General features: G+C 39.9%; 1 protein-coding gene across 1 annotated transcript in view; it reads left to right on the forward strand.

Moving 5' to 3' along the window:
• Positions 1 to 3420: 3420 nt before the first annotated feature.
• FRY (FRY microtubule binding protein) overlaps positions 3421 to 14932 on the forward strand; it is a 480115-nt gene continuing 468603 nt past the window's right edge. Inside the window, exon 1 of the mRNA XM_019523795.1 lies at positions 3421 to 3723. Coding sequence (XP_019379340.1) covers positions 3519 to 3723 — 205 coding nt within the window. The 5' untranslated portion in view covers positions 3421 to 3518. The remainder of the gene's footprint in view (positions 3724 to 14932) is intronic.

Raw genomic sequence — 14932 nt, forward strand, 5'->3', positions numbered from 1 at the left:
CTGCTGTTTAGTCAATTGGTACCAGTGCATGGGATTGTTTTCTAGTCCAGTATTTTCCCCCTCAAAGGTACATCTGTGCTCTGCAGTTTCAATATATTTCAAATGAATTATAGCACAAGTGATGTTTTAAATTGTTATATCTGTTGAATGAATAAGGCATTATTGCTGTAGGCAATGCATTAATGTTGGGAAACAATTCAATAATCAAATAATTCTCTTTTATCAAATATTTCTCCCAATAATCTCTCCAGTTTGCATTATATACTTGGCCAATGTGATTATCTTTAAAGGAGAAGTTTCAAAATTGATCCAGTTGCATTGTCTGCAAAACTTTGAAAACAAGAACTGAAAGTATCTTTATTTCTAGACAAGATCCTTTTAAAGCCAATTGTCCTTTTTTTCATTCCAAATATCATATTTGTATTTATAAATTACTATGTAAATATATTTTGAACAAATTGTATTCTCTAAATCTTTATTAAATCTTCAAGTGACAAGTCTTTACCTAGTAATTGGCATACTCTTATGTGCAATTTCACTCTCTCTGGTTCTCAGTTCTTTGCATTTTGTAAGTTCGTTGCTCTGGCTAGTATTGCAAAAAAAAATGGTGCTTTTGCTGTGGCAACTGACACTGTCTTAGCAGCATTTCTGGAGTACTAATACTTTTTTATTTTTGATATGTTGCCATTCCCTAGTGCCTGCTGTTACATGACCATGACATTTCAGCAGAAAATTGACTTCCCTCAGTTTAGTTTACCTAATCAAAGATCAAACACCACACACCGGATCCAGGATCTGCCTCAAGGAAAAATCTCTATCTTCCATGCCAGTAGGCTGTAATCATGCAGCTAGCTCCAGTCTTCTCTTCTGTTGCCAGCCTAGCTATCAGGCTGCTCTATTCAGCTAGCTGATTAGACCCTGATTCAATAATTAGAATATTTATATGCTCCAGCTGTCTTTTAGTTTGAATGCTGTGTGTGTATGCTTCATGAAATTCAGTATTGTGTCTAAATGGATGCAGAGCTAGGCTGAAACAAACATGTACACTGGTACACTTGGCTATTGTGCATGCTCAGACCCTTTGTCATTTTGTTTCAGATATGCATGCCCATTTAGTATACATCATTTTGCAATTCATTAACTGAATGTTCATATGCAAAAGGTACACCGTTGGCCAATTTGCAAGGTGAGAGACCTCTTTTCTGGCCAGTCTGTGTATTGCTATTTTTTACCACAATATTTTTTCACAATCTCACTGGTTCCTTTGCCCTCAGACTTTTGACTGCTCTATTCAAGCATTCTGTATTGCTCATGCTAGTTTAACGAGGTCTTTTGGTGGTTTCCATCCCCTCTTTCTGTGAGGGTTGCATAGATAGAATTCTTCTACAAGAAAATTGGGGTTAACAAATAATAGAAGGCTATTTTCTTAGATCTGGTTAGAACACTTGACAAAAGGATGTTCTTGACTCATAACTTCGACCAAATTCTTTTTTTACCTTACAGAACATAGATGTTAATGTGTGAAGAAGTAAGGTATTGTGTTGCTCCTGTGTTAGATGGGAACTTTGTCATATGTCTCATGGGCTCTCTCATTTTCAAAGTATTTTCACAGTTATGTTCATTGCAAGCAATGCCTTCATTCTCCAGCATCTGATGAAAATATGGGAAGAGAACTCGACCCTCAAATACTTTGCGGATGAAGACTGCCATCCTCTGAGGGCCATCATAATATTGCTATAAAATCGGTTCATGCAGCATCGTCACAGATGCCAAAATACCATGCTTTTCACCTGCTAAATCAAAGAAGGGTAGAGAGAAGCCACCCACAGGCTAGGTACAGACTTTCAGGGAGGTTAGGGGTAGGTTAGATCACATTAAAAATGACAACCTGATCTAACTTAGTTCACCTTACACTAGTTAGGTGGATCAAAGTGTGAACTGTATAGAGATTTTTTGCTCTTCACTGGACTTTTTGCAAACTCTCCACATCCTTGAAGTGTAGGCCTCAAAACTGCATGCAGTATTCCACATGAGGCATTACTAGTGCTAAACATAAAAGAAGAATCACTTTCCTTGATTTGCAAGGAACATTCCCGTTAATACAAGCAAATATGATCATCTATGCCACAAGAACATGCTTTTGGCTCATAATCAGTTTACGGTCTACTGTAACCCCCAGGTCCTTCTCTGCAGTACTGCCACTCATTCCCCATTCTGTATTTATTTGCATCTGCATGCAATTATTCCAGTGCTGGATTTTGCACTTGTCTTTGCTGAATATCATCTGATTGACTGTGGACCATTTTTCCAGTCTATCCAGGTAATTCTAGATATTAAGCATGCATCTTGTCTTTAGAAAAATAGCTTAAAAAGTTCAAATGCAAAAACAGATTAAAATCACTTAAGTAAATTAAGGTTGCCTCTCAGCTGATTTAAATCAAAATTAAAATTGTCTTGTTGGAAGTCAGAGACAGCAAAATGATGTGTTAGAAAGAACTATGTAAATCTCAGTGGATTTTACTGGTAGTGGCAAAGACAGACAAGGAAGATGACTGTACTTCTAATTAGTATCCTAACTTTTGCTTGTTGTAAAAGTTCAGATCTTTCTGTCTGTACAGATGTTATGTATGTCCAGTGTATATTGAAACAGTTACCTAACCAGCAATTAGGCTGCCACATTTTATAGGCTTCCCATGTTATAGTGAAGAAATACAATTATTACTGTTTCTTCCCAGCACCTTTAATATGTCTGCAGTTATTTTAAAAAGTGATGGAATTGGAGGAGTGTGTGTGTACATGTGTATGTAGGAATGATGTATTAATTATCTTAATAGAGATAACGCTTTGGAGAAACCCTTGTTAAGACAAGTCAGTGGTTCTGAGAACAAAAATAAAGCACAGTGCAAAATTTAGGCACAAAAATATCTTGAATATTTTTCTCAAAATGTGTTCTACTTCTTACAAGCCAGTTATATTTAATCTACAGAAGGACCCAGGCCTCAGATAAGAACCCAAATATACTGGTCAGATTTTTTTTTCCCCAGACAAATAGCTTGGAGGATCTCTCCCTCTTACAGTGGGCATGCCAAGTTAAACAAGTACTGCTAGGGAAGTGTTAGTGAAATGAAGTGAGAAATACTGTTGGTGAAACATGAAATACAGTGTCCTGTAAAGCAGCTACCATTAAGCAGTTTTGTTTTTCCCTTTATGCATCATGAGCTGGTGAGTTCATGTTTGTTAAAACTTTCCAGTCATCCAAAAACTTTTAGCCTAATGATTTCCGTGTACCTCCTCCTGTGTGCGATTTAACTGTTAAAAGGAAGGGTTATGTAGTAATTCTACACCTGGTTGAGCCCACACCTATCAACTTACTAAACTTACCAAACAAGTGCAGACTTAAGCATGAGAACATCAGAACTTGCTTGGGACTGTGACCACCAGTTACATAAGTCTTTGGATTTTCAGATTTTTACTGCTTGGGTTTACATTAGGGTAGCTTTACAAATGAGTCTACTGTAATGGCAGTCGATGACAGCAATTTATACTCTAGGACTAAGAGTAAACTGAATTCATATCAGAATGATTATAAATCAGTCAGACGGAGTAGCTTACCACCAGACCTGCTCCCGGGAAATGACCTTAAAGGAAGGTTTCAAAGAAATATTAAGAATTTAGAGCCTATACACCCCAGACGTCCTAAGAAAAGACCTTCTCTTTTCCAAGGTAGGACATGTTGTGTTTTACTAGTACACCGGTGCAGTACCTTTTTATCTTTTGTGCTGATGTGTGAGGAATGTAGTAATTGGTTTCCATAGTTATTAAATGAAATCTATACCAGATAAAATAAGTTGCGTGTAAAAATTAAAAGAAATATGATATGCAATTGTACCTAAAAATACAGTGTCCATTGGTATTTTTATGTTTGTATTGTTTTTAATACTTACCATTTCAAAAAAAATCAGTTGACATGTATTAAAGTGCTTAAAATTAGGTCCTTAGCTCCACTTACAAGAGAGATAAATTGGAGATATCCAATTTTTAATTATTTGTGTATCTTGTTTTCTTTCTGAGGAGACAGCTGTAGACTTGTTCAGGGAAGCTGATCATTTTTGTGTAGCCAGAAATTAACACCATCAAATACTCATATGCATGCTTTGAATTCCTGTCCTGCACTGGAGCCTAAAAACGTTTGTAATAAGTGATTCAGTTTAACTCTCTAGTTAAGATACTTGAATAAGGTGAATCAGTGGGTTGAATCAAGATAAAATAGACATGTATTTTTATTTAAAATAATATAAATAGTATCTAAAATAGACCAGAGATTAGGGTGGACACACAAAAGATTTGTTACAGTGGGTTGCATTTAGAAAAATTTTGACGTCTTCTACCAGGGAGATTCTAAATATCTGGGGTAATTTCTGTAGAAACTGGAAGTATAACTGTGAGACAACTGGAACAAGTAGAAACCTCTCATTCTAAAGGATAAAAATGTATTCTGAAATTAGTTATTTGATTTTTCAGATGGAAAAAAATGGATGTATTTCAATTCCTGCTGGGTAATGGTACAGCAGTACAGATATATTTGAAATAAAGATCTTTTTAATGGCAGGGCAGTGTTCTGTAGAGGCTTCTAGACCTCCTTTTAGAGGCTGGAGGCAAAAGCCTTTTTGATAGGGTGAAACTGTTACAAAAAATGTGAAAAAGGGTAAGAGAGTGGAAGACAAGATTTAAAAGGAGAATGTACTCTACTCAGTAGTTAGAACCTCCACATTCAGTTGTAGGTGCTATGGGCTTCCCTTTTTACATTTAAATGTTTTTGATACATAAGAAAGTAAGGCTCTCTTCCCTGTCATCCTCTTAATTTCACTCTAAAAAGTATTTGTTTGTGTTGGTTGATTGAGGTCTTCCCTGTAGTTCCACCACTTCCCAGTGCCTGAACTGGCTTTTCCTGAGGCATTCCTGATTGTCTGTGATAGTCAAAATATGGTGTTTCTGGCTGGATAAAGTGTCTACTTTTTTCTTTTCTTCTGTTTCACTCATTCACTCATTTATTTTCTTCTTTCTTTATTCTTTCTAATTTCCCCTTTCTGGTTAGCTCAATTGCTCTTCCCAGTTATATCTGTGTTCCTTTCCTACCTACCAAATTTTTCATTTAGATGTACCCATACTTATCAACAGTAAAATAACTAAATGGGGCCACCAGGATAAGAGCGGGGGACAGTGGCACAAATAGCTGCCATTGGCATCCCAGAAGCTGCTACTGCTCCATGTGCCACCTCTGCCAAAGACAGAGAATTGCCCTGCTATGCCTTTGCTCACCACTATTGTCTTCATTTTGATCTTATCTTATTCTCTGGTGTCCATTCAATTTGCATCTTTATTTTCCCACCTACAAATGCTTCCCTCTTTGATCACTAAAATAAAGGCTTTACCTTCTGCTTCTTATTATGCTCCTTTCCCCATCCCAAATCACCTACGCCAATACAAATAATCATCTTCACAGTTTATGCTACCTCAGACTGGAGCATACAACCAGGAATTGTGCATCTGGATTGCTGCTGTGACATTTATAAAACGAATATCAGCTTATGTTGCTGTGCACTCTAAGATGTTTGACTCAAAGGTAATGCAAATTACTAGTGGGATTCGATGGAAAGATGGGTCTGATCCTTCATCTGCAACATCACTGGTGTATACAATATGAGTTCTAGTTAGAAACAGACTTTCTAGTAGGTAAGATTCTGCCCCTTCCTCCCTCCCTTCTTCCCCCCCCACCACCCATTTACTGTTTACTAGTATGACCATTTTGGAGGACAGAAGATGAAGAAAGGGTGCTGAAGTGTCTGCCTCTCCCAACACTTGGCACACTTAAGTCACCTCTTGTCTCTCCGATTCAGGTTTTGCCTTCACTGCCAAAAATGATGTACATTTGCTGTGGGCTGACTAGTGTGGGTGAGGAACTCTTGTGTAAAAACACGTTGAAACAAGAGTCTGTAGTGTTACCATAAAGTAAACTGTGTCAGATCAGCATGGATGAGCATATAATATTGACTTCACCTAAATACCTCACAGTAAAAACTACAGGTGGTTTGCCTGCACTAGGAGTATACAGCTGGTTGGCTAACATGTATTAATTGATCCTGCTAAAAACAAGAAATGCCTTTTTCTGCAATGAAGAAAAGCCTTGGCTAAATCACAGTTAAGATACTTTTTCAAGGCAGATTGAGTGACGTATTCCTGATGTTTAAATTCACTTATAATTTTAGCAGTCTCATGTTCTAAAAGAAGTAAATTAACCTGATGCAGCATTAAAATATGTTGACATCATATGAGAAAGGAAGACTTAATTAGAATGCACAGAATTCAACAACCTCAAAGATACTGCAGATCAGTTACATTACATTTTGGCACTGGGGCACAGCTGAGTTCCTGTGATTTTTTTTTTTTCTTTTGATAGCCAGGTTCTTGAAAAAATGTTTTCAAAAATCACATTGCTTCAAAAAAAATTGCTAGTTATGAATTCTAACGTGTCTTGATTTAAGAAGATATAGTTACCTTATAGAATCATAGAAAATTAGGATTGGAAGGGCCCTCAGGAGGTCATCTAGTCCAACCCCCTGCTCAAAGCAAGATCATCCCCAACCAGATCATCCCAGCCAAAGCTTTGTCTAGCAGGGTCTTGAAAACTTCCAATGATGGAGATTGCACCACCTCTCTGGGTAACATGTTCCAGTGTTTTACTACCCTGCCAGTGAGAAAATTCTTCGTAATATCTAACCTAAACTTCCCTTGCGGCAACTTGAGGCTGTTGCACCTTGTTCTGTCATCTGCCACCACTGCAAACAGTCTAGCTTCATCCTCTTTTGAAATCCCCTTCAAGTAGTTGAAGGTTACTATTAAATCCCCTCTTGCCTAGTATGCTGTTAGCCTTCTTGGCAGCAAAGGCACACTGCTGGCTCATATTCAGTTTACTGTGCACTGTGACCCCCGGGTCTTTTTCTGTAGAGCTGCTGCCCAGCCAGTCAGCCCCAAAGCTGTATGGTACATGGGAATGTTCCATCCTAAGTGCAGGATTTTCCTCTTGTCCTTGTTGAACCTCATGAGATTCCTTTTGGTCCAATCCTTCAATTTGTCTAGGTCACTCTGAATCCTAGCCTTACCCTCCAGTGAATCTACTACTCCCCTAGCTTGGTGTCATCTGCAAACTTGCTGAGGGTTCACTCTATGCCATCTTCTAGGTCATTGAGCATACCATTGTTACCTACATTCAATATTTTGATTTTTATGAAGGTTTGAACATTGTGATTTCCTCCTAGAACACATTTAGTCAAAGCTACGGCTTTGCTGTTTTTCTAAAACCGTGATACTTCACTGTGATCTATGTCGGTATATAGCTGGGGCAGTCCATCCCTGCATAATCAGATTTAGGATAATGGCCTGTAGTTGTCAATTATTACATAAGTAGCAAATTGCCCATCAAGAATGTTGGGGGGGGGGGGGTGAGCGGAGACGGAGCATCGCCACCCACTACTCCGTGCCATTGCTGCCTCTCAGGAGCGGGAGGGAAGCTTGCATGCAGCTGCCGCTGCCACCGCCACCCATGCCCCAGATGCTGCTGCTGCTTTGCATCTGGCCCCATGCCACCCCCGACCACACTCTGCATCCAGCCCTGTGCCACCCCCCGCTTCACATCTATCTGGCCCCGCCTGTTATTCTTGCTGCAGCACTGGCTGGAGCCATGCGCCCCAAGAGCATTATGGACAGACAGATGCACACACAGACAGACAAAGCCATTTATATATATAGATAGAAAGGAGACTGGGCTTGCTCCTCCTAAAGTTCTCTACCTCCCTGTCTTCTGTCCTCCAAAACTGGTAAATTAAAAAATACTTTAGATGTTTCAGTATATCAACATTTTACAGATGAAAATTAAGGTACAGAACAAGTTAAGTGATTTAACAAAGAAGGTTAAGTTACATGAATACTTTGAAAAAGAGTCAAAAGTAGAACGAAGAGCTCCTGACTTCTATCAGCAGGTTCATTTTCCTCTACATGTTTTTAGCTAAACTTGCTGTTAATTAAAAAAAATAGTTAAGCTGATATTTTTCCAGATTCTATTAGTTACCTTATAATAAACTAGCATTAACTTGATCCATTTTCTTTTCTGTGTTTACTGAATTCTTTTCCCAACTGTACTAAGGTGGCAAAAAACTTTGCCACTTAGTGAGTATTTTATTTTTCTATGCCATTGTATATTCCTGTTCCTGCTTACACTATAATATGAATCAGCTTAGGTATTTGATTTATTTTTAGCGTAACTTGTTAAGAAATGGCGGCCCCATGATTTCAAAGAAAGCCTTAGTTTGAAGTCTAAACAAATCTGATGTAAGACATAATTATTAAACTTGTTTTTCTCCTGGGTTCACTAGCATTCCAACATTTAGTGAGTTGGAGATCTTTTAACCTTTCTTTCAACCTCTGAAGAAGAGGGCACTGCCTCATCTGTGGGCTGTGTTTAGAACACTGAAGAGTCTCTCCCCTTCCATTGGGGAATGAGCCTGAAAGTGAAGATGAAAAAGACAAGGAAAGATCACAGATTTCTTTTGTGCTACTATGGCAGGTTTTATTTTTACCCCGTCTCATTGTATCCTGATGTTTCTTTTTGCTTTAGCATTACCTCCTATTATTATGGATACCAAGGCACTTTTATAAGGCTGAGGTTATGATATTATGTACAAACTCTATTAACTACACAGTGGGATACACTCCACTTAAAGTAATATGTTGCAAATTGCACAGTGCCTAATGGCAGAGATTCTTTGCTCTAGTGTTCTTTAGCTTCTTGATCCTCAGCAGAGATTTGTGGCCAACAAACAGCCTGAGGGACAGACTGCAAAAGAACCTGGTCTAGTAGCATGTTTTACTTGAGCCTTCGTCTGCACAGTATGCGCATTCCAAAGGCTACTGTTTGCAGGATATAGTGAAAAAAATTTTAAATGCATGTCCATGTCCATGTTAGGAAAGGTATAGGTTGAGGATAACAAAATATCTGTTTTCCAAGAAGGAATATTGAATGAATATGTAACATTTTTTTAAATGAAGCCTGTTAGTAGGCTATGTATAGAAGAATAAAAAAAACCAGAGCTGTATGCAGGTGTAAATTAGAAATGAGAGAAAAATAGGAATTTGAAATAAAATAAGGAAAATATTTAAAAAATCAGAACTGTATATACATATTTGAAATTAGGCAAAATCCCAATTTAAAATTTAAAAAATTGAGGAAGTTTAAAAAACAAGTTCAGTTGAGTTCATTTAATTTCAAATATAGTTGGGGTTAGTATACATAATATTTGCATTTTGATATATTTTTAAAGCCTTTATTCAGAAGTCATCAGGCAATAAAATATTTCCTTTTCTATCTCTCTCTGTTGCTGACATTTTACCTTAGAGTACAGATGACAGAGTGCAGATTTCACATAAGTAATATTTATGCCCGTAGTCCACAAACTGCTTTTACCTTATTAATATGATAAAAACTTTGCCTGAATAAGTGCATTTCCACAGAGGATTAAACCAGAAGACCCTTGAGCACCTTTCCAACTCTGTGATGCTATGAATTACATTTTACAGGATTTCTGGAGTGTTTCATTGTACTACATCAGAAATATTCACATCTCTTCAAGTTGTAAAGGAATATTTTGAAGTAATCCAAAGTACCTCAAAAAATAAAAAATCATAAAAGACATTAGGTCTTTGAATTAGCATAAAGGCTGTGTCCAGACAAGTGCTGCCATGTGGTATGCTGCACCGCAGACATGTCTGTGTCACCACATATCTCACATTCTATTCTTTGCGCTGCAAGGGAGCAAGCAGCACAGAGGATTTTTTTGACCCCTAGATATCCACAGAAAAAAAGCAGACCGTGCATGTGGTGGAAGTGTGAGCCATCCAAAGCCAGAGCCTGGCCAGCTGGAGCCACACTGTACTGCTGGTCAGGCTCCATGTGTCAGGATTGCCACTGCTGCAGCCCCAGGAGGCCCCCAGGTAAGGCTGCTGGGGCCAGCCCAGTGCTGGCCCCAGCCTTCCCTACTCCACTCAGGGTAACTTGCTGTGCACCAAAGCACATGTGGCACAAGTGTTCCCAAGGGACAACTAGCAGTGGCACAGGGTGCACCACCACTAGTTGTCCCCAGGGAACCAACCATCCATTCACTGGATGCAGCCCAAGGTTCTACTTCAACTTTATTCTGAGCTGTCATAGTTCTGTGATTTTCCTTTTTTCAGATAGGCAGCCTGTGTAATCTGAATGGCTAATGAAAGTAAAATATGGCTTTCAAGCCTCCTGTTGCAACAATTGCAAAGGTCCATATTCTGTACATTAGTCATTTGGTAGCTACTTACATGGTACTTGCTTCTTTGTAGGTGCATTTGTAGACTTGGTGGATATATCTGGTAATAGCTATTTTATCTGAGCTACTCAGTCACATAGCCTTGTATATCCCATATGGATACATCTTATCTGAGTTAGATCTCCAAATTATCATAAAACCCATGGAATACATTTTTTAGTATGTTAAGAAACATATGTTGATTTAAAAATAATATTACAAAGGTATAATTTTTTTTAATGCATCTTCAAACATAAGGTACTATTACAAGGCAAAAGTACATCAAACATCGCTTATAGTTCATAAAATCATTTGTCTCTACTCAGTATTTTTCATGGAAATATTCTGTACCATAACAGCAACATGTGTAATAGCATCTATACTAATAGGGAGAGACTGCTCAGGAAAAGCCCATTGGAATTACTTGGAGTTAGCGGGAAGGCCAGATGTATAGTTTGTCTGGATTAAAATGCTCTGGCACAGCTGTGTGAAGAAATCTACAGGATACAGTGGAGTTGCATCTTACATGGGGGTTAGGTTCTAAAGTCAGTGCGTAAGGCAAAAATCACGTATAGTCAAAATTACGGAATCTTGATGGCACGGATGCTAGATTCATTGTGGCCATATTTATGCATGGCAAGATGCTCACACTATGACAGACATGCGGGAACTGAGGCCGACTGAGGGAACACCAGATTCACGTCTCCCATCTCATGCTCACTCCAGGGCATACACTCAATGAGTGGAATGGCGGGTGGAATCGCCCGCACTATTTAAATCTTTTTTTTTTGCTGAGCGCTTATAGTTGAATTTGCATAAGTTAAATGCACATATGATGCGGTTCTACACTGTCTACTAACACTATGTTGCTCTAGACAGACATATTTGTGGTGTTTTTTGTTTAGTTTTTGAGAGTAAGCTTCACCTACTGGATTCCACACTTTGAAGGTCCTTCTAACAAAAAGGAAATGCTTAGTTTGAAAAAAATGATTTTCTGTTGGGGAAACTCTCTGTTGATATGTATTTCTAAATCAGACCCTAAGCCTAAGCAGTACTGGGCACCCACATCTGCCTTTGAGTTAATTGGGATCTATATTTGCATTGTGCCTCAAGATGAAACTCTTTAAGTTGAATTATTTATTGGTTTAGGGTAAACTAGCTTCTCACTGCTCTTTAGTGTTGGAATGATGCCTTATTGTCAACACTCAGCATTCATGTTGATGCTGCAGTTTCTGAAACTCTACAAGCTTCTGTCTTCATTATTTTCTTTATTTCACTGTTTACTCTAGACAGGGCAGGGTGGCACCTTTAAAACTAAATTGTTCACAAAGGCATAACTACTTAAGAGTGACACTTTCCTTTTAAATTAAAGAGTCTCCCTCCCCCACCAAAGTAGTCCATATTTGATAGAATGATTGTATGTGGAACAGTTCAATAACCCCCTTTTAAAGATCCTACAAGGAATTTTCAAATAAGGCCTAAATGGCTTTCACTGGGGATGTGTGCTCTTATGTCATAAGATGCTTTTGAAATCCTACTGTCTATTCATGGGGCATATCATGTGTTTTATAGTTATTTCTTTTTGTTTTATATTTATAGATTATGTTAAATTACTGTAATTTTTAACATGTAGAATATCATCACAACATGGCCCAGTCCCTTTTTGTGAATAGATGTATTATAATGAGACCTACCTATTAGATCACAAGTGCTCCTATGACCCCTTGACTCTCAATAGCAATTGGGTCACTGGACCTTCTTGAACCCTCAAATGCTTAAATGTGGAGTTCTGTCATAGTTCTACCTTTTAGTGGGAACTCTTAGCTGCTTGATTGTCCATTTAAGACATAAGATGCAAGGAAGTTTGGCAAAGAAAGTTCTTAACTACAGATCCTTTACTCTTGAAAGTACTAGAGAGCTGCAGATCTTTGAAAGGCAGGAATACCATGAACACAACCCACCAACTCTAATCTTACCCCTCCTGTGAATCCTGATTTGCAGAACATCCTTAAACTAGGCAGCCCTGCTTTAACTGTTTAGCTTGATGTTCTTCAAGAAAGCAGATTTACCTCTGGATTAAAAAAAGCACACCTCCCCCTTCAGTCATTGTATTTTAGCTGAAGGGAATCTTCACTATCTATATCACTGAATGGTTAGGTATCCACCATGGGCTGACACAGGTGAATAGTGTTTGTTTCAGATCAGAAATGAAGTTAGGTCATTAAATCTCACTGACCACCTATATAGTGCGATTCATTTTAGGATAATACCATTCAACATGGACAAAAAGGCCCCTTGTCTTGGACCTGAGTACAAGCAGGGGAATGTTGGGGGCAAGCAGCTGCTGGGAGCTCCTCTGACTTGGGTTTGGGGTTGGAGCTACACCAATGCCCAGCCTCCGCCCCCACCCCCCATAGCCTGTATTCCCTCCCAACTTATTCCTTGCAACTACCCCCTGTTACCTCTGCCCCTCCCCTCTTCCCCTCTGTCCCACTCCTTCCACTTACCCTTCAACAGGGCTTCTGGGGCATGGAGCCCAGGCTGGCTTCAGCTCCCACTCAGGCATGCAGTTGTGGTGGCAGCGGTTTCAGCCTTGGCTGGAACCGCTGCTGCCACAACCATTGCTGCATGGCTGGATGGGAGCCAGAGCAGAGCCAGAGTCAGGGCTGGAGTCCCAACACAGGGTAAGGGGCAGCAGCAGGAGTGCAGGGAAAGGAGGCTTGTGCTAAGGAGTGCAGGTACAGGAGGGGCAGATGATGGAGGAGGCAAGGTCCAGGGAGGCAGGTGCCAGAGGGATGCAGGTACCATGGTGGGGGGAAGGGGCCAGGGTGCACAGGCAGCAGGAAGGCAGGTGGTAAGGAGGACAGGCAGCAGGGATTAAGCCACCAATAATTATAATTTATAATTTAGAAATTGTCCATGTCTAGAATAATATTATTGGGGGGTCATCTTAAATTCAGTGTCATTTTCAATTTGGGTAAATACAGCAGTTGATTGAGTTGGTAGAGGTTACTTTATTTCCTTGTTGAAAGGGAGAGATAAAAAGGAGATAGAAACTTATCAGCAATAAGACTGAGGTTACAAAAGAGAGGTTTTTAAAGGGTCTTATAGGTGAAAACTCAGAGTATGACATAGGAAACTGTGGGCAGGAGAGCAGTGCTTTGGTGTGTTATTTGTAGCATGTGAGGGCCTGGATTGAAGAGTGAACCCATTCAAAGGAGACATACTGCAAGCTGTCTGCCTGTCTTAGCGAACACGTTTGGACTCTGAGGAACTTCCAAAAGAAAGGTGTGCTAAAGTAAGGGGCATTGAATTTGGGGAGTGTATTTTTTAAGTATATGTAAATATGATGCATTTTATCTTCAAGTAAATTTAAGTGTGCAAAGTTTCCCTGTATCTTTAGGGGTTTGCCTACCTCTCCTGCACGCATTCTGGAGAGTTATACTGTAAACCAGAATGCTCATGCCTTCAGCAAGATTCCAGGAGAAAAATGCATTTAAACTATGGTGGGAACCTGAGGAGTCAGCACTGTAATCTAAGGGCAGGCAATCAGACTGGGAGTTCTAGTTCTCAGAAGACATACTAGACAAAAGGAGTGAGCCTGCAGACCCCAATTCAGGGAGCTCTGTTCAGACTCCAGAGATGTCCAAACACTGAGAGATCTACCTGATAAATGGCCAACAGGAGGCTGTCGTGATCCTTCAGCCCCAGCAGTGCACGGGGCACCCCTGTGGCTGGGAGCTCCTCAACTGAGGGTGCTCCCAGCCACGGGAGATTGCTTCTTGAAGCAATAAGGCATGATTGGATGTAGTGCATGATCCCACAGTTGTGCCTCCTGCCATGCAAATGTGGCATAGCAGGAAGTGTGATTGTGTGAATAGCCCATTAAATCCCATTGTGCCTTTATCTGCACATGTAGCAGGGCCCTTCAGGTTGCTGTTTTTTTCTTTTATAATTTAGATTTGGCCTTACAAACCTGTTTTTGAAGTTGTCAAAAACAATTCAAGCACACTGTGTTCTTGCTAAAATCGTGTTTCATATTCTAAAAATAAGTCTGGAAGATACCAGGTTTTTTACTTAAACTCATCTAACTACACAGTGAGGCCAATCCTGGAAGAGATGTCATGCTGGGATTGTCTGCAGAATCAAGAATAAAAACCAATAAAAATAAAATGCTGGCTTCCCAGTAGGAGCCAGTGGTCCTCACTGCCAGGAGGAGAAGATGCCAGCTGGTGGGGGCAACACAAAGGGTAGATGACAAAGATGCCCCCTCACCCCTCCTACTACCCCCCCCAGGGCCTCTCTGCCAGTCAGTACCAAGGGGTGGGGCAGCACATAGCACAACCAGAGTCAAGATGGGAGCCAGCCCTTCATCCCTTCCCCCCTCCCCCCCAGGCTCTCCAATGATCAGCACCGAGGGGCAAGGCCTCTCTTCCAATCAGCGCCAAGGGATGATTTTGCAGTGATCCTGGCTGTGCATGCTGTGAGCCGGCCATAAAAAGCCCTTTGTGTTGCTGCAGTTTAAGTAGGTCCCTATATATATA

This window comes from Gavialis gangeticus, unplaced genomic scaffold (assembly GCF_001723915.1).
Source record: "Gavialis gangeticus isolate Ggan-Ray unplaced genomic scaffold, GavGan_comp1, whole genome shotgun sequence".
Taxonomy (NCBI): Eukaryota; Metazoa; Chordata; order Crocodylia; family Gavialidae; genus Gavialis; species Gavialis gangeticus.